Source organism: Neolamprologus brichardi, chromosome 14 (assembly GCF_056152115.1).
Source record: "Neolamprologus brichardi isolate AB-2024 chromosome 14, ASM5615211v1, whole genome shotgun sequence".
Lineage (NCBI taxonomy): Eukaryota > Metazoa > Chordata > Actinopteri > Cichliformes > Cichlidae > Neolamprologus > Neolamprologus brichardi.
The window spans coordinates 31346059-31366303 of NC_142117.1; the positions used below are offsets into that span (position 1 = coordinate 31346059).

Below are 20245 nucleotides of genomic sequence, written 5' to 3' on the forward strand. Positions count from 1 at the left end.
TTTTAAAATCTGTTATCTAAACCTAAGATTCAGAGGCAGTCAAAGTAGATTGTGTTTAAATTTAGTAAAAATATAGTCAGATCTATGCTGCATTTCTTTAAATGTTTTCTCTTTTTTTTCCCTGCTGCAATTATACTTCATTTCTGTTTGAAAATCAGTACAACCTTATCTTAAACTCTTTTGCAACAGGAAGTATAAAATCTCCAGAGATATCCACAGAAGATCCTAAAGGAAAGAAAGGTGCTTCTCTTGATGTCATGACTGCCAACCAGCTGGGGCATCCCACATCACCAGTAATGACCCTGCCGAGCCCTGCTATCATGCAGGGACACAGCCCGGGTATGCCACCTCTGCAACCGCCTCCCTGCATGACAAATCCTCATATGCCTCCTTTCCTCTCACCTCCAAGCATGCCACAAATGCCCCCGCAGATGATTCCAGGAGGACCCATGTTTCCATCAGACAGGTTCAGAATGCCCATGCCGTTCCCTCCTCGCGGTCCCCCTTTCCATCGACATCCTTCCATGGGACCCGAGAGCATAAATGACAGGGAAGGAAGGCAGTTCCGAAATGGGAGGCCTGGATTTGGGTGTCCACCTTTTCACAGAGGGAGGTGGTAAATGCAAGAGGACTAATGAACCTATGGAAAGGACCGGGGTTTATGTGGAACCACTGTGACAAAGACTGCTGTTATCTGTGAGTGGTGCATTAAAAAAACTGTTTCAAATTGTCACTGCACCAGATCCCTTTCCTAGCGTCCAAAATGAAAAGGAATACACTATTTTGTGATGTGATACCAACTTCTTTAAGTTCATCAACCAAGAGATTTGTTGCTGTAAATAATGTAATTGCTTGTAGCTGGGGTTTTTTTTTTTTTGTATACCTAAAAGTTGTGGAGTTTATGGTTGAGTCTTTAATTGGTAGGTGCAGGTACAAACAAAGGCAATGTCTGTATTTTTGAGCATATTCCTTTATCAGAGTTTTGTGTATGGAAGAAAATTATATAACATTTTTGGTATTTTGTTTTTAGTAGACTGCCTTTGTACTACGTTGATATTTAAGTCTTCACATGGAGAAAAAAAAGGTTGTCGTGTGAAGAATATTTCATTCCTGCCAGTAGAGGGTAGAGTACACCCTGTTTCCTAAGGTCACACCTTGTAGGATCATGTGGAGTGAATATTAAAGAGTTACTGCCATTTGATCATGTGATGTATTTGTGTTGATCAAACTTATTTTGTTAATAAATTGTCCTGCATGAGGGGTTTTAACATAACAGAAATTTCAGGAACCTTTAGAAAGGCGCACGCAGTGATATTGTGATATTTGTTTTAAAGGAGTTTGTTTCATACCTTGGCGCCTGTCTTATTACAACTGGTCACGAATTTGCAGATTTTAGCTATGAAATCTCGACAGTGATAATGACTGATGGTTGCTTACACTGCTTAAACCGAGTTCAGTCTCCATCACGTATCACCTCGCATAGATTTGCTTACACAGAAAGACCTCCAGGCGCTAGACGCGCAAGCATTTTGCAATAAGGAGAAATGCGCAAAGATCTTTTTTTATGGTCTCCGGTTCTTATTATTTTCTTTTTGTACACCAAAACATTTAGTGGACAAAGTCGCTGGACGTCAATTCGAAGCTGCACAGCCGATTGGCTGTGAGAAAACATAAGTGGCATTCTCATGATCCACTTGTACTCCGTCTCCAAGGACCGTGGGCTCCGCCCCTCTCAGCGGTGTGGAAACAACACGCATGGTCCGTGGACAGGCAGACCTTGGAGAAGCGACTGGATAGTGAGACATGGATGGGCATTACCGGTGTGTGAAACATGGGGATTTCAATGTTAGAGCGCAAGCGGGCAAATCATGACCGAGCCGGAGACAGGTAAGGAGACCCGGCTTACCACGCCGTCCGCATCATTAGAAGGAAAAATCGGCTCGATATCCGATCAAACTCCCGCGTGGTCCTAGCGCCGTCTCCACGCATGATCGCATCACTCAATCATACAAGTTTATCGGAGGTGACAGACGCTGCCGCACTGAAGCTGGCGGTGCGGTCCAGCAGTCGAGCCGGGCAAGATGCGGCTTTTTTTGTGCGCGGAGTGTTGTGCATCTGATGCCCAATAATTCAGTCTCACCTCGGTTGTTTTGGGGGTGCAAACAGTCATGTGCTGTGCCTGAATGATGGGAGACACGCAGCTGGGTTAACATGCATGTCCAGCCGTTCGAGCCCAGTGTATGAATGCATCAGCACGAACAAATTATGCAAGACGTGCAGAGCGGGCAAGATGCCCGCCTTGACACCTTGCAGGTTTTGGAGCACCTCCGTGGTCATTTGGACAGTTTCGAAAATAAGAAGCGTGTGATTTGAGTGCGGTACATTGTTGCATGAAGCACAGCACATCACTGATCCAGCGCTGTTTGTTGGTGTAATGAGACTACACCTTAGTAAACAGACTGTATGCAGGTGACTCAACTGAAAAGCGGCAGCTCATTTGTGTACTCCAATGACCTTATGTCACGTTTGTTGCAGCGTCACTGCCATAGACTGCTGCTGAAAGTGTTACTTCCTGTCTTGTCACTGTGTAGGTCTGTAGCCGCATCAGATTTCATATATATGGAGAGAAAATAGATAGATAGTGATTACTATTAATTTACTACTAGTCAACGTGTTTTTGCAGTTCATGCTATCAGGAGAAACACGGGCTCATAAAAAAATATCTCACCCTATTTGGTTGTGATGCAGCTTCTTAGTCAGCAGCTTGGGAGCCAAGACATTGCCTACTGTGCAAGTGATGGAAGCACTTGTAAAGATAATACCAGCAATAACATCTTAACTGTTACAATACACAGCGGAAAATAACTTTTATAAAGACTGAAGTTACAGTAACAGGATGGCTAACAGTGATGTGTTGTTGCGTCACTTGATGTGCAGCTGAACCTTTGAACATCCAGGGTTTGTGAAGTACACTTAAATTCACAATTGCCACGACAGCTTATAAGCACATACATGCTGCAGATCCACATGCAAATGCAGTCTTCAAGTTGTAGCAAGTATTAAAGAGGAGGAAAAAAACGGATCAACTAGTTTTCAGGTATCAAAAAAATGCTGAATGACATCCAATAAAACAAGCCCAAACCACACCAGGCATACATTTAGAGATGAAAGGTATCAGGAAGGGGAAACTTGATTTAAATACCACAGTGCTAGTTTTCAATGCAAATTATGCGCTTCTTTTTTTGCCCTGTTACATGATGATAAACAACACTGTTCATGTCTGTCTTTGGAATTAAGTCAGTTTCAAAGGTGACAGAAGAAAAAATGTATCTTTAAATGTTCATAGAAGTCATTGTGGATGGATTTAAACGCCACAGGTCTGTTCAGCATACCTTCAAAAGGAATAAGGTGGGTGCCCTTTGAGTTTTGTTTCTTCACACAGTAGTTTTTAGTTAAAATTCCCAATATTTCTTGAGTTATCTCAATATTTAAAAGATCCTGCACATTTTGGGGGGTTGTTTGGTTTGTTATGGTGAGCACCTATTTGTGGATGGCCTAAAAGCTTAAAAAGGAGCAGGTTTCCCTACATATGTTTGGAAGGTATTCTTCCAGTGTTTACAGAACCTTTCCATAACAATGAAAGTGGAGAACCACGGAAATCAAACGACCATCTTTATGAGCATCCAGCAGCTTGGCCTCAGGGTTTCCTTCGAGGTGGTAACTTGAGTGCAAGCTGCATGTATGACATGCCTGCACAGAGACCTCACCCTTTCTCTGCCCCCTTATTTTTGTTGTAAAGTTGCACTTAACATTTCTCCCCTCTGGCTTGCGTCAACAGTTGTTAACTTTGCATCTCAAAGATCTCAAATGTTAGACCAGCATGAAGCAGTCCAACAACTCTGCTCATGAAAGAATCCCTGCACAGTTTTATGGTAATTTGTTGGCTTTTGGTACAATCCATGACTTTGTTCTTCATGCGTGTACAGAAATGTACTACCAAGCAAAGTTGATTTCTCGAGATGCGCATAATCTAACCCTCATAAGTGCTCTTTTTGAATTATTCATTTCCATCCCACTTGCACATAACTCTTCATTCATTTGCAAATTGGTGCAAAGTAAATACTGAAGGCAGTCTAGTGTTTTTTGCTTAGTGCCAAGTGAATAACATACAGAGATCAGTGTGATCATACTAACGCCAACCATTCACTGAAATGTAAACTTGCTACTACCTTTTGCATTACAGTGGTTTGAATTGTAACTTCACAACCACGGCTGGATTTTTGTTAGATCACTGGTATCCTAGTGTTGGCTTTTCAAACAATGCGTTTAAACAGTCAGCGAGTAAGAAGAGGAGGCGTGTTGTGGAAATATTAATTACAGAAGTTAGACCACAACCACAGAGCTGGAAATCCTTTCCAAAAGGAAACTTATTTTATACTGCTAAGCCGCTGATTGTAGGTATTACAATGAGAGTATTGAGTTGAGCTAAAGCCTCAGCGCCATGTACACGCAGGAAAATATTACTAACAGCCATTACGCTGCTTATTAGCTTTTGGCAATAAAACAACCACCTCTATATTCCTAATTGCACATTGCTCGCAAGAATTGTAAAGCATCTGAACAAACTCCTGGCTTACATGGAGTTGTGAGTTTCTTTCAGTATCCTACTTGCTTTAGCAGAGTCCAAGCTCCCCAAATATTTAATGGTAGAACTACTGATCAGCACTTGATTGATCCATTGACTCTGAATGAGAATCAAATGGGAAACCAACAACTCTGAACATGGATATATCATTTTAATTCTTGTTGAAAGGTAAATTTTTTTTGTCATTTCTAGTTTGTCAAATGTGAGAATTTGCTTGCCTTCTGTTTTTCATAACTGAACGTTTAATGTTTTGAAGTTTAAGGTAAAACTTGAATCACGTTGTTATACACAATTTTTTTTTGTGATCTGACACTATTGTGTAACATTGATGTTGCAGCTGCAAACTCTGCTGTCCAGAGTCTTGTGATAAATGTGGTCTTCAGATGCTGGTTGCCAGATTTATCTTGTGAGAATTATGCGCTCTAATACTCCATGGACCGACAGATTTTTATAACAGACTAAGACATATTTCACATTGCAGCCATATGCACGGGTGAGGTTATCCATTTTTTTTAATCCGTTGATCCCAAAATGTTTAGTACGACAGTTTTGAGTAGATTAATTAAGGACAGCCATGCTTTCCAATCCACTTCTGTTTACATCCATGTAATACGGTGTGGCAGACGAGAGTTCGGCATTCCCTCGTTTCTCCTGACAGGACATCCGTCTCCATTAGAGAATATTATTAATATCCATCTTAGGATGGTTAAGAATGTTGCTCATTGTTTGCTACACGTGTAGTGATTTTATTCTAAATCTTAAGCATTGTACTTGAAACAACCTTTGAACCCCGTGTCTTCATATCACACGCATTTCGAAAGGTCTTTCGTGTTTTTCTAATTTAACACAGATTCTCAGGAAGTCGCCATGTATTCCTGGCTATGAAATGTCTGTTATGTTGAATTCCTAATATGCTGACAGTTTGCATTATCTCGAGAAGCATCTAAAGGGCTTGCCAAGATTTGATCCCAGATGCTTCCAGAGGACAACGCCTCCAGCAGTGCTGCACATCAGTGTAACTGTGATGCACTCCATATACTGTGAGAGAAACTTGTGTTGTATTCCACTAAGCTTCGAAAGCAAGAAAACCAAAGGACTTTAACTTCCTAAGTTTTAGCTTCGAAAGTGCTGCAGAGGCATTTTGTATGACTGTAAGCCTGACCTCTAAGCACAATGAAAACGCAGGCTTCTCATAAATTATTACAGACCTAAATTAACATTCTCAAAGACGGCATGAATAACATTGTGCTTCTTTGTCAAATCAACTTCACAGCAAACAAGAGCTTCAGAACATTATTACCTTGTTAGTGGGATATTATTGTGTACATGCAGTATTCAGTAGCACCTGTAGTACATGTTTTCCGCAATGGCTTTTGGAAAGATAAATGAGTATTTAAACATCGTGTTAAAGCTGTGTTCTTTCTATTTCTGAGCTGTGAGCAGAAACGTGTGACCAGCTGTCAAAAATGCACATGGCGATGATCATCAGCTTCACGTGGCTGATACAGCCTTGTGGTTTAGGATGAATAATAGATACTAAGTGCACAAAACTGCTGAGGCTATGAGTCACTTTGGGGTGATGGGAGTTGAGCTAACTTTAACACAACATTGGTCACAAAAAAAACTTTTCAGAGCCCTTTTTTGCTTGCCTCGGTTTGAATCTGCGTCGAATGCGCTTTCACCGGCATACAAAAACAATTGGTTGCCAAGGATATGCTTTCAAAGCTCCCTCAAAAAACATTTATTTGGTCCCATGGAAGTTAATCTGTGCTAAAATGTGGTAACATAAGTCCAGGTCACATAAAGTACAAGTGCTTTATGTCGTTATTGGTGTTTTTAAATGCATCTAGTTAAGAGAAAGGTAGATTTTAGATAATTACTTGACTTTTAAACAGATTTATACATTTAAAATATAAATAATTTGCATGTTTCAGCTAACCAGTTGCTATTGTTTTTGCCTATATTTTTTTTTTATCTTTTATGATATAATAGACATATTAAATGATATTCTGATTATTTTTTGAAAGCTACCAGAATGTATTTAAAACATTTACACAAGCTTACACGTTTTATAGGCACAACTGTATATGCTTTGTGTAACTAGCTTAGTATGTATGAGACTCTACAGAGCAGTTTATAAAGACACTTTAAAATATTACTGGCATCTTTTAATAACTAATATTGGGGAGCCACCTATGCTGTATAGGATCAATCCCAACCAATCAGTTCCAGCGTTTTCTTTACACTCTAAATTATTTCTCTCTCTATACCAGCGTCTTTGAAGTCGACTCTTGAGAGACAACTCTCCGCTGGAGACCACTGGATCCTCCACTAATGATCTCTATCCAGGCTGGGCTTGCTGCTTTCATGTCTTGCGTAACAGTTGCCTTTTTTTCTCTTTAGATATCATTCGTACATAGTGCTCCTCTTCAGTACAATGGATCCACAGAAGGGCACGGATGAGGGAGGGGGTTTGGCGTGATTGAGGAGACCTTCAACAAAATAAGACAAACACTTAAACCCTCGTGGTGATGGATGTTCTTTTCAATGTTAATGTCAATTTGGTGGTTGAACCAAATCCTGCATATAGTATTAGACCCAGCGTGATGTGTGAACAGTTTGTATTTTTCAGAGTTGTTGATTCAACATCTTCAATTGTGGGTAAAACTCATCCGTGTCTATTTGAAGGAAGACAATAATTGGTGTAAGACAAGAAGGTATCTTGGCTTTGTAGTTTGTAGTGGTTGCTGTTTTCAATACACATCCATAGTTTCATTATACTCAATTTGTTTAGCATTTCGTATAATATTGCAGATGCTGCTGAATGGCAGGCTTTGCCATTAAATTTTAGGCCTAGTCAGGAAGTCATACTACTACTGCAACCTAATAATAACAAGCTACGTAAGCTTGCATGGCCCTTCATGGAAATGAGTTTTTTGTGTGACCAGTAATGCTTTTGGTTGCAAAAGTATTAATGCAAAATGATGGTGACTTTAACTTCAAAGCTACATCACGTTGAATGACGCACCACTTCATGGTCCATTCAGAATTGCTATAATAAAGCAAGTGTCGTCAATTATTAACTGACCTTTATTTAAAGCTGTTGTGGGGAGCAGCGGTTTGATTTGGCTAATTAGACATGTTGGGTATATTTTGCCTTGAAAAAACGACACTGACTTTTGCAATGGCTTGAGGAATCAACAACCTCACTACGGAAGAAATTAGAATTTATGTGACCGAGTAACAGTTATAGCAGTTATAAAAAAAAATTAAAAATCCTGCCCAAAAAAACTCATTGTCTTTGCAATCACATTCAAAACCCACCTTGGGGAAGCCATTCTCCAATTTAAATGAGATTGTTTTTTTTTGTTTTTTTGTTGAAGACAAAGCACAGCTCATTACTAACACCACCCCCGCTGCGAAGCCTTGTGGTGACAGCATCCCCTGTTTTACTGGCAAAGTTAAGACACAAATTAAAGGGGGTGTAGATAAATTTAAAAGGGGGTGAAGAGTCAGGGGCTTCCTTACTACCTGAATCCAGCTCTGTTTTGTTGAACATCCAATACATGTTTCTACTCTGTCAGTCTGATCTTGAACTTAACTATATCCTCACAAAAGTATTCCTGTGATTACTTTGCCTTCAGCTGATTTTTTTCTTCTCCTTGCTATGGCTGAAGGTGATTGGCATTGATTGTGGTTGGTTGTGACACCTGCACAGCATCAGCAGTCTGAAGTGCTGTTGTGGATCTGTACCCGTAGTCTCACCTGCCAAATTGCTCCAGCGGTATTGAATGTCCTGTCAATGTATTGGATGTCCAATTCAATCAGCATCCAAATTGAGTGCAGGCAGCGCTGGTTTTAATAGCCTTGTGCCAGTGATGAGAAAGCAGAGTATTTTGTTTATCTGAGCTCCATGCAAGCAGTCTACATTTCTGAAATGCCTGTGGTGACAGCAGAGGAGGATTCAGCATTAGCCTACATTTCACTGATGGATGCATTTATTGCAATGCTGTCTTATTCATTTTTTTTTTTCTTTTTTGGGGGCAGGGAGTAACTCCAATCTCATCTCATGTAACACAAATTTATTAAACTTTAATTTTATTCTCCGATGTTGTTTATTTGAAAAGTAACTTTAGATTTGTATTGGGATGTGCGGGTTGGGTTTGATGGCCCGTTGTTTTTAAGCAGTACTCTCATAATAACATCCCTAGTGTGTCATGTGTACTGAGATCTTTTCAAGATCAAATTCCACCTAATTGTTTGCTAATTGGAAAAACAATTAGTGCCACATGATACAATTTGTGTGTCTAATGCTGACAAATTACAGGTTATGCTTTTGCATGCTAGAGATATTTTTCTCTGTGATTAAAACTTGGTGGTTATGTTTATTATCATTATTATTATTTTTTTAATATTAGTGGCATAACCTTGGTAGAAGAGGAAGCCAGTATGACGACACTGTAGGGCCACCCCCCCCCCCCCCCTTTTTTTTTTAATTTTTTTTTTTTTAGTTTTTTAAGTTTTTTGTCATAATCATCCAAAAGTCTAGACATGTCAATTCATCCCACCAATCTCTGGACTCTTTCTAGACACACTAAGCTCTGTAAACTCTATGCCTCTTCTCTCTGTGACCGTTAGGGTGTCTATGCTCTCAGCTAGCTTGGGGCGTGTTCAGTTCAGTTCAGTGTGCATGCAAAGCTGCTTCTGAGGCGCATGATGCAGGCTGCAGCCGAGCAGACACTGCTCTGCCCTCGCTCCCCTGTCCTATCGTTTCTCTGTCCCCGCGTCCTCTGCCGGTTCCGTCATTTCAAAATGAATCCCGCACCTCTGTCACTGCTGATGTGAAAGCCACACGACATCACTGGTGCTATGACAACAGCAAGTCCTGCCTCTCTCACATTCACAAGTGCATTGTGGGCTGTCAGTGAATATACCAAATTACAAACTGCAACAGAATAACTGTGACCTTTTCAGCCTTCATTGGCTTTGAGGCACACATTAATTTCATTTTCCAGAATTTTATTGTAACAAATCTTCAGTCCCCTTTATCTTTGGCAAAATGAAGGTGAAATGTACTTTTAGGCTTCTGATCAAAATCAAAAATGAGCAAAACAAGCCTGAATCTGACTGTTCTCTGTCCCATTAGTTTGTTCCCAATAAACCGTTCTGCAGCATATAGTGTAAATATCATGCTTCCTTAAAGGGAGTGGAGGGGCAATTATAGAGGAGGAGAGGGAGGGAACACGCATTCCTGTTTGTAGTTTAGGGGGTTGGAATTATAGAGTGAAGAGGGAGCAACAAGGGGGGGGGGGAGTAAAGAGTGTGAAAGAGTCAGCTGGAGAAGGGGAGGGGGTACAAACGGCACTCCCTCTCTCCCTCAGTTCTTCAACTCATCCTTGGATACAGGAGTCAGTCTTCTGTGGACTTGTAGGAGGAATACCAATCATCACCTCATTTATATTTTGAAATATCCTTCTTATTGGTGCATCAGATTTAATTGGAAGAAGAGTAGAATTATAACTTCCATGACAACATTAAGGTAAGTCAGTAGTTGTGCATTTTCTGTGCCATGCTGCGTGTTTGATAGTTGGTTAGGAGATAGAAAAGGCAAATGGCTCTTTACTGTCAAGCTTCCTACTTTCTAAAAGAGTTGCTAAATATCAGCAGTTCAAGTGTCCCACATTTTCTGGTAGGTTTCAGTAGTTAAATTGAACCATGAACCATATTGTTCCCTCCTGAGATGTGTAATTTCAGGATTTATTAGCTTTGACTGCAATATTCTCATTAGTCTCCACTCGTTTTTGCATTCCCATTCTTCCAGCAATTTAATATTATATTAAGTTGTAACCATACCCTGAGGCCCCGCAGCCTTTAAAAGTGGGTATTCCTCAGTGTATGTACCTGTAGTAATCCTGTGTATTGCAAACTTTAGGCAGTAAGGCATTGTGTTATCCACTTCACTCCTAGATGCAAACAATGCACCCTGTGTCTGTGTCATTGTAATGACAAAGCAGTGGTGGTGGTGGCAGGTTTGTGATGCTGACAAAGGGAGATGATGAATTGCAAATGTGAGAGATGTCCAAAGCCAAGGAGAATTCCCAGAGCGCATCACGGGGGGAGTGGGGGGGGGCTTTACGTTGTGAGTTCATTTAAAACCCGAACTTTGTGCTTGAAAGCTGGTTGTGACTCCTGCAGTGGGGAGAGGGCGAGAAATGGTCATCTGGTGTTATAGTTATGGTAATGTATTGACTGTTCACGGCTTAGCAGGACAGGGGGTCAGATTCTGGCCTTCAGGCTGGTAAATCTTGATGATGCTCCTGTTGTGATTGGAGAAAAGCAGGCTTCGAAAAACACAAACTCTGAGTTCCTGTTAAAAGCTTGATACAAAAATGACATGCAGTGTCCTCAGTCTAAATTTGTCTTAACAAAATTATTCTCAGCAGAGGAAAACAACCACTGATTGGTTTGCGCATTCTTATGCGATAAGCTTCACTTAATTAAAAGTTATTACCGTGTGCCATGAAACAAGGGTTATATTGTAGATTTACAGGCTAAGAGTTCATCTGAGATCATGTGGTATTTCAGATACTAAGCTCATAAGATTTCAACTGAACTATATGAGGCAGAATTCAGCATGCTGGAACTTGCTCTGCCACAACTCAAATTATTTTCACTTTGCAGTTTTATGTGCATAAAACTTTGTTACCTTTCAAAGGGACTGGAGCATGTACTTACGATTGCAGGTATTTTGTTTCCTGGTAGTCGCAGAATGTTGGGTTTGCTATTCAGTTTACTTATAAACCTGAGCTAGGGTAAGAATAATATATACATATGCACTTTTTTCTTCTATAGCATTTAGAAAAGCAAGTATACAACTGTTTATAAAAATAAAAATGAACCTAACATCGGTGGAATTTGTGCGACATCCCACAGTCTTTAAAAATAGAAGCATACTTTGATGCCTCCATGAGATTGAATTACTGCTGGGCTGTCATAATAAACACCATTTACATCCCACTGAGCTTTGCGAAAGTACATTGTATCTGCTGTCAGTAAATGTAACCTAAGGTGCAGTCAAAAAAAAAAAATCCTTCAATATCCATTAATATACGAGACTTAATGGGTGGAGGTGCTGTACTTTACCTGAAATTTGACTTTCTAAGTGACATGCCACAGGCTGATAAAGGAGGCTTGTGCTGGAAATTGTAATCAGGGATGTTTGGAGGAAGTCGACAGATTTCAACCAAGCTTTGTGTAGTCATGTGTGTCAGGACTGTGCTCAGTTCTGCCTCACTGCACAATGCAACACAGTGGGGACCCGGGAGCTTCAGGGGTGTTGTGGTGGAGGTGGAGCTTGGGAATGACTTCATGGGCTGTTTTCACAGATACGATCGGCGTCAAATTTCCTCGTTGTGTTTAAATTGTATAGTAAAGTCTTAAAGAAACACAGCAGCCCAAGGAGCCGCATGCACTTGCATATTGAGAATGTTATTTTGGAAATCCCAAAAAGTTGATTCTGTTCATCTGGATGCAGCGTTTTCAGTGGGAGAAACGTTTTGTCACTCATCCAAGTGACTTCTTCAGTTTCCACTGAAAACGCTATGTCCACATAAACAAAATAAAGTTTTTGGGATTTCCTTAACTGGATGATTGAACATGCATCAAATGCTATTTTGGAAAGTTTTTCTTCGCTCAGATGCACTCGCCTTTACCTAGTGTACCAGTATTAGACACACTATTCCATCTGTTTGCAACGCAACCTGAAATGTGTATTCTCTGCTCATTAATATTGAAATCAAAATGATGAAAATGGGTCTTGACTCTGACCCAGATGTGATATTGAGTGGGGTTTGTACTTCTGGTGCAATATAAAAGGAAACACACCATACTGCAGGCGTGCTTAGTATTCCCACTCACTGACCTGGAAGCAAAGGATTGGGTGAGTGAGAGAGCCTGAGTGCAAAACATTGTCCCCATGTTTTGGTTCCCCCCTTCGTACTTTGTATTATCTCTGTGCAGACTTTTAGCGTTCTTGTGCATATAGTTTACTTTTATAAAAGTTATGTAAAATTTCATATAATCACTAAAGTTTTTTTTTTTGTAATCTTCCAGATGTTGTCATACATCATCCTGTCCCAGTCATCGGTTGGTAATTCCTCCTGGTGCATTTACAGATTTGTCACACCAGATAATGTTTTGCTAACCACTGGGTCCCGTCATTGATACTGTCGATCGCAAATCTATCATCGTAAAACTGTCAAGAACATTTGTTTCTTGTGTCCAGGGGAAATGGCGGGGTATGTTTGGAGTCGGTGTGTGGAGGAGGACATTGGAAGTCTGGAATGGGAAGCATGTAGGACAGAGTACTTTTGATGCTCCATGTACTTGGGGGAGACCTTTTCTCCGACAGTGACGGTTACAGGATATGAGAAGGTCAGCTCGTGTATGTGCTGATTGTGGTTTAAATATTTTGTAACAGCGGCTCAAGCCTTTTTCATAAAAAAAGAATTTGCCGTTTTCATCCCAGATTCACACTTGTGTCACAAACTGTTGAGTCTTGATCTTGGATTTTTGTTTGATCTGCCTATCATTAACGTTTCCCCAGCTTCTGATCCAGTTCCACATTATCAAGACTATAGTTTAAACTACTCTTCAAAAGATTTGCTTTTTCTTGATTGGGTAGAGCACTTTTATTTTTTAATTTTCACATATCAAACAGCAGATTGTAGATTTTAGAAAAAACCCTTTCAGATATTAGCGGAAATGTAAAAGGGCTCTTTTAAATGCTCTGATACAGTCCTAAATTATTACTACATGAAATGATTGTTGCTTTAGAGATTCAGAGAAGTGAAAATAAATGAAGGGATGAAGGCAGGAGGAACATTTGGAAATATTGATTTCGTTAAAACAAATGGATATAAAGTGATTTTAACAGGAACACTTTATATAAAACAAAAACAATCACTTCCACAAACCTCTGTCGTCCCCCCCGCGTGTCATAACAGTTGTCCACAGCTTAGTTACGCCTTCCACTAACAGGTGTTAAAGTAACTTCAAAGGTTGTTAATGAGGAGGCAAAGAGCCATGAGCAGGAAGTGATCTTATGGCACCTTAGCTGTGAACCTCTACACAAGCAAATTGCTGCTATTAATGGAGGTAAAAGCATTATGACCTCACAAGATCATGCACCTACAATGAATTTGGACAAATGTAGGATAATAGATGATAGTTTCTATTCTTTGGGCGTTTTATTATACCACAAACTCTGGTTGTCATTTTGACAGATACTGTGGAGAAAAATACGAGACATTAATTTTTCACAAGTTTGGTTTTTATCTGTGACCACAGAACCATCTAAAGTACTCTTAAGTCTACAGAGTGGACAAAAGACATGTTGACCCAATAAACCCTGCAGTTTATGCTGTATGCAGCTTAAACATCAGCAGAAGAGTTGACCTCTGCACATGGCATTGAGGGACAAAGGTGCCACTAGGCTAAACAATACCAGCTGCTGCTCAGCAACAGGCTCACAAAAGCATAGCGTTTCTTTTAAAACGACACAGCTCTAGGTCATTGCTGCATCCACATTTTGCAATCAAGAATGATTTATCGACAAAATCCTTTCCACTGAGTGGAGCTCACTTGCATCAAACTAGCTCTGCTGGCGCTCATAATTCGGCTTTATATGTTCTGGCATCCTTCGAAGGGTTGCTCTCCTACATTTAAAAATGCTCCATAACACCCAGCCACCTGAGCCTCTTGTGACAGGGTCAGACAGGTCACACACGGCAGCCTCACGTGCCCCGCCGTACTCTGAAACACATAATCAGATCAGCAGCGAATGAAAATGACTCCGTGGCTTGGCTGGTGATTTGTTTTTGCTGAAATGTTGCTTCACCTGCTGCTTTGTCAATGCAGCTGTTACAGCCATACATGCTCTATTTGTTATTTTAGAGGTAAATTTTGAATAAAGCTGCATAAATAGTGTTTTGGCCGATCCTGTCTAACCCGATTTGTTTTTTTCATGATGCATTCAGCAGTGTTAGCAAACAAAGTTGAGCTGCTTTCCATATCACTGAAAGCCCCTCTTTTCAGTTTGTTTGCTATTTAATGTTTCCAGGGTTACAGATTAAAGTTGGAAATTACTCTTTGAATATATAACCATAGTATATTGTTTTAATCTAAGCTGTTAAATTACTTTTAATATGGATGGGTTTTTTTTTTTCTGGCACAGGAACCTTTTGAAAATGGATGCAAGCTCTTTTAATACCAAATTTCCCTCTGGCCTAATAGAATCTTGAATACAGTTGAGCCCACTCGAGAGCAGAAAATGAGTCATGAGAACAGGGGTTTGTGTTTAGTGCTTCCATTTTCACAGACACATATGACTCTATATCAGTTGGGAAATGTGAGCTGTCTTAAGTGCAGTCTTTCAGTGGTTAAACCCCCTCCTCTTGCTGCATACAGCTACCTGTGTTATTATCTCTGGAGACCAGAGTGTTCAGATTACAGGGTTTTGTGGTGGAGCTTGTTACTGGTTGGGCCTGGCTTGTTTTTCCTTTCACAGTTGTACCTAGGTCAAATGGCAGGAATGTGTTGCAGGACTACAAACAGCTTTTTAACGGAGATGTTTATCATCACATTTTGTCTTTACGTAAGCCTTTTTTCAAAAATGCACTGTAGCCATTGATTTTTTTTTATTTTTTGAGACATAGCCTGATGGAGGTGCACGTCAGAACTGCAGACTTCCTAATAAACAGTCTGTGTTGATGTAAGAATAGTCCAGATGATAGTCTGATGAGTTCACAGTTAGTCACTGACTGTCCTGTGTCTGGCGTCCAGCACTCACTTGTTGGGCAGCTCCTGCAAAACCAAATGAAATATTTCCAGTAGGCAGAATGATGCTGGTGTGAATTATTTTTCACTGTGTGCTACATGTGAGCTACATTTTTTTTTAAGTTCATGTGTGAAAACCGCTCTGTCCATGTATACAGGAAAGTCTGACCAGGTGTTTCATGGTCTTTACCTTGTTTTCAAATACCTTAAGTTATATTTTGACCATGGGGCAACAACTTGCATGATTTCTGAAAATGATGCAAGCGGCTTGAATTTCATTCCTTGAGGACCTAAAGGGGGGTGGAGGGTTGAGACAATTTCCCCTCATACCTGTTCCAGCAGGCCCAAGAATTTGTATAAGAAGGACTTCAAAGTGATCTTTAATAACAAAAGGAACTTAAATCTACCAGTCACATATTTTAGGGATGACAGCATTCCACGCAACAGGTCATTCAGTGTAAAAACAAGTCACTGCTCTGAGAAGAGTTGATTCTGGCAGAAATCACATTGCATGATTTTAATGTTCCAGTACAGTCCTGCAGTTATGAGGGATAAATTTGAGATTACCATAAGTGCTGACATTATCATCCGAGTTGAAAGTGTACACTTAATGACTCTCTGACTTTTTTTGTAGTGTAAAAAATAGAATACAGGATGCCTGCATATCATTTCCAAAAAAGAACTGAAAACCAGAAGATCACCACAGCCCATCTTAACTGAGCTCTGGACCATTTAAGAAGAAGGCAGATGTGTTTCTGCATTTTCTTTATAAAGTTTCTTTATTTCTTAAATTATATTTTGTACTCTAGATTATGAAATGTCCCATTTTTTTTTCTTTTTTACAGTTTTAAGATGAGAAATCTTAACCATACTGTCCAAGCATAAGCCAAAAAAGTCACCAGGTTGAACTGTGGTTCAGGCACTTTCTCACGTGGATTGCCCACTACAGAGTTCAAACCTTGTGTTTTGCTTTTGCATGTCATTATAGTAAATTTACCCACCCCTTAATAATCCTGGATCCACTTTAATTTTTGAAAGTCTCCAGTGGGAACTCTTTAGATTTGGTTGATCTTTCATGGGATCACCAAATTATGATCATCCAGTGGAATTAACTTGTGATGTGTGTTAGCCTGTATTTCTAAAAGAATCCACTGGGTGTATGCGATGGGATTTTAGCGCCCTAAAATATCTTTTCCAGCCGTGGCATTTCTTGCTCATGTATTAATAAAGAGCTGATGATGGATTCTGTGCGGCAGCAGCATTGCAGCTTCAGAGAACATTGTGTTTGGGAATTGAGGCCATTTAAAAGTTGTATTCAGATGTTCTGGTAGCTCCAGTGCAATTAAATTTAATAATCCTGCGTTTTCATTTTTGAACAATGCATTCTTAAAAATTTAGTATAACATTTCTCTGGGTCAGCCATTTAAATTATGTCTTTTGCTATACCAGGAGCTGTCTGTGTTGTGTGTCTTTTAAACAGTGCCAATAGAAACTTGCTGACTGTTCTGTTCCCTTTTCAACCTATTTATGGTTTTGTGGCAGAGTGATTGGTGGCCATGTATTCTGCTGAGAATTTATCAGATCTTTTTCTTTAAATCTGCTGATTTGTTAGGAGATGAGTTGCATTTATTGCAACATTTGCTTTAGTTTGGTCTCATGGATTTGGCTGAATATTCATTTTGTACATTTTACTTCCAATTTCACTCATAAGTTTAAGCGTACAGATATAGATATGTAAAGATAATGTGTTGTGTGGTCACAGTAAGGCATAACTTTGTTGCAATTCTATTGTAGTCCAAATTAATCAGTAATGTTTTTGGTCCAACACCTGGCTCCTGAACTTATTAGGGATTAACAAATGAGATTCCTGGGTTCCAGCGAGATCCATCACATGTAATTTAGTTCTGGTCATTTTGCCATTTTACATACACAATAACACATTTGTGCTACAAATAGCAGAAAATCATAAAGAGCAACCATTACAAGATGGACATTTTTCTCTCCTTATCTCCATTTTTAAAAATTAAGGTTATTATGTAGGAATGGCTAAGTGAAAAAACTCCAGAAGTGGTCCACAGTATATTGTAGTGCTTGCATTTTGTGAGCAATGCTTGTATGCCTCAGTGAATATCATTTCCTGTAACAACTTCGGTGTTTTGTTTTTTTCATAGTTCTTTCCCTCCTGCGTTTCCGCTCTGTTCTATTTTGTACCAAATGGGATTAAACGAAACAGCCAACACACTGCAGAGTTATATAAAAGATGAATGTAGTTGTGTAAAGTTCAAACATGGTACACTGCAGTACCAGTGAGGGTTGATGAGTGGACAGAATAAGGAGGGAGGATAAGGATCACAACGTATAAAAACGGGGTCAACTTCCGTTTATGTAAAGCCCCTCCTCACAGTAAGCCTGAGGGCATGTGAGAAGCTTCGCACACAAAAACACAGTAACCCCCCCCAGAGGGTCTATCCTAAAAAGTGGAGAAGCACACATCGTGAGAAACAGCGGCCACAAATAAGTTAGCTAATCTTCTGTCCCATCTGTTGGTGGTCCCAAAGTGGAACAGGACTTTTGTTTTCCTTTTTACATCACACTGTCCGGCCTAAAGGCGGATAAATAGAGTCCAAATGTGCATTATAGTCAAAGCTTCTGCACCCTCCTGCTGCCAGTCCTTGTTAATGCAGGAAGTAGTGCCTGAGAGCAAACAACAATATCTCTGCATGGATGGTTCATTCCAGTTCTGAATAACTCATGTTCGCTCACACTGTCATTAGGTACCCTCCACTTCACAAAATCCCTGTACATATTGAAGGGGGCTTGAGTGGCTCACATCCTCTGCCAGTCTAAGCACAGTGTTTATTTAGCTGACTTTACAGATAATTACTAAAGAAATAACTGCAAAGCAAGACAAGTTACAGCTCTGTGTTTATAACATCTACCATTATCAATTCTTTTTATGTGAACAGTGTCCTATGTTTTAGGGGAAATCCTAGGATGGAAACAACACGTCATGTTCCGTCTTTACGTGTCCATATCTGTAGACAGATTTGTTGAAAGAGTACAAATATTTAGCTAAGCCACACATAATTAAGAGCACACGGGTTTTGCACTGATTTTTCATCTAGATATCTGTTTTTCAGAGGTTTGTGGATTATACCAGCCAAAGGAACAAGCTGTCTTAAGATCCAGTGACAAAATGCCAGAAAAATCATTACGGCCCTGCAGGTAAAACACCATTCAGATACAATTCTTTTCTTCTGTATGTCTCTCCTTCATGTCCCCTTAGGTTTATTTAATCTGTTTCCCCCTGTCCATTTAGCCTTTGAATCATGGGAAATGCTGAGAGCCAGAATGGGGACCATGCCCTCTACGGACGTGGCTATTTGTCACGTAAGCACATGTCTCGGTCTCTTCGCATCTCCAACAAGCAGTCCAGACGCTCTCGCCATGCTTCATCAGGAAAAATAGAGCACAGGAACTCTGAGACAAGCACGCGCTCAAGTAGCACACCCAGCATCCCACAGTCCCTGGCCGACAATGGCCTGGAACCCTTCAATGAGACAAATATCCTCCCAGACTTTGGAAGCCCCATTTGGGTGGACCGGGTGGCCATGAATCTGCGTCCAGTATCCTTTTACAATGACCTGGCCAATCCCTCAATGCACATAACCCTACCTGGTCCCATGGCAGAGGAGGTGCAGGATGAAGATATGTACGCAGGTGACGTGAAATACCTCCAGAAAACCCCAGACTGCTCCAAGGAGACTGTTGGCTTCAAGAAGAGGTCTAAATCTGCAGACATGTGGCGAGATGACAGCCTGGAGTTCTCCCTGTCTGATGTCAGTCAAGATCACTTGACCAGCACAGAGGAGATTATAGACTTGACTAACGAGAGGGACTTCGCTGGCTGCGAAGGCCACCTGCAGTCCAGCCCAACAGACTCCACTGACAGGGCAAACTCACTGGATGAGCTGTATAGCCAGATGAGTCCTGCCTCCAGGCAACTCCATGGCCGCTATGCAAAGTGGCACAACACCAACAGGGCTATCAGGGAGGGTGAGGACGATAAAATGCTATCTCCATCAGACGAGGATGGAAACACCTACGGTGCATACACCCTTCCCTGCCGACGTTCACACTGCTTGTCTGAAGGCCTGACCAGCCACCAAGTTGAAATGTGTGCCAGCATGCAGGGCAGGAGGGCGCAGACTATACAGGTAAGATCTGTAACTATTTTAAAATGTACTGCTTGTTTGCACTGCAAATTTAGCTTTAAAAAAGTAATTGAAAATGTGGTTATTAGAAAACAGTAAAATGAATCTCGAGTGCTGATGAATTTTTGATAGCCTGTTGGATACATATATGTCAAGGACCTTACTTTGTTTAATGCTGTCGTGGATATTCTGTTCTGTTTTGGACAGAGCATGAAAAGCTGTGCTAAATCTGAAATGATCTAGTAGTCGTACAGCTCCCTTCATTCACTTCCCCAATGAATCTGTGAGTTTGTTCCGCTTCAGTCACCTCGCAATAAGCTGTTAAAACAAACTGAGTGTAAAAAGAAAGCTTGTGTGGGACGAGGGAGTCGTAGTTTCCTGACGAAACTGTTGTTTTTCTTGTGAGAGGAGATTGCGATGATGGGAGGGGGCGAGCACAGCCTAAAGTCACTCCCTGTTAGAAATACTTCGGCCTTTGTTATGATAATGAGGGGAGGCCTGTGGAAGAGTGTAACAGTAAAACGTGCATTGGTGGCCCTGTCTCTACGGG

At 40.5% G+C, this 20245-nt stretch overlaps 2 protein-coding genes across 4 annotated transcripts in view; both read left to right on the forward strand.

Annotated features, from left to right (window-relative positions):
* The window catches only part of LOC102790582 (SR-related and CTD-associated factor 4-like), a 30103-nt gene extending 28913 nt beyond the window's left edge, over positions 1-1190 (forward strand). For both annotated transcript variants that reach the window (XM_006796589.3, XM_006796590.3), the window contains exon 18: positions 190-1190. In XM_006796589.3, the coding sequence (XP_006796652.2) occupies positions 190-620 (431 nt within the window). In that variant the 3' untranslated portion in view covers positions 621-1190. The remainder of the gene's footprint in view (positions 1-189) is intronic.
* Positions 1191-1750: 560 nt separating this feature from the next.
* The window catches only part of LOC102791333 (rho guanine nucleotide exchange factor TIAM1), a 40414-nt gene continuing 21919 nt past the window's right edge, over positions 1751-20245 (forward strand). Inside the window, exons 1-3 of one of the 2 annotated variants that reach the window (XM_006796591.3) lie at positions 1751-1887; positions 18622-18706; positions 18801-19698. In XM_006796591.3, the coding sequence (XP_006796654.2) occupies positions 18811-19698 (888 nt within the window). In that variant the 5' untranslated portion in view covers positions 1751-1887; positions 18622-18706; positions 18801-18810. Of the gene's footprint in view, positions 1888-10048; positions 10185-18621; positions 18707-18800; positions 19699-20245 lie in introns of those variants that run through there. The other variant, XM_035910268.2, reaches the window with a different exon arrangement.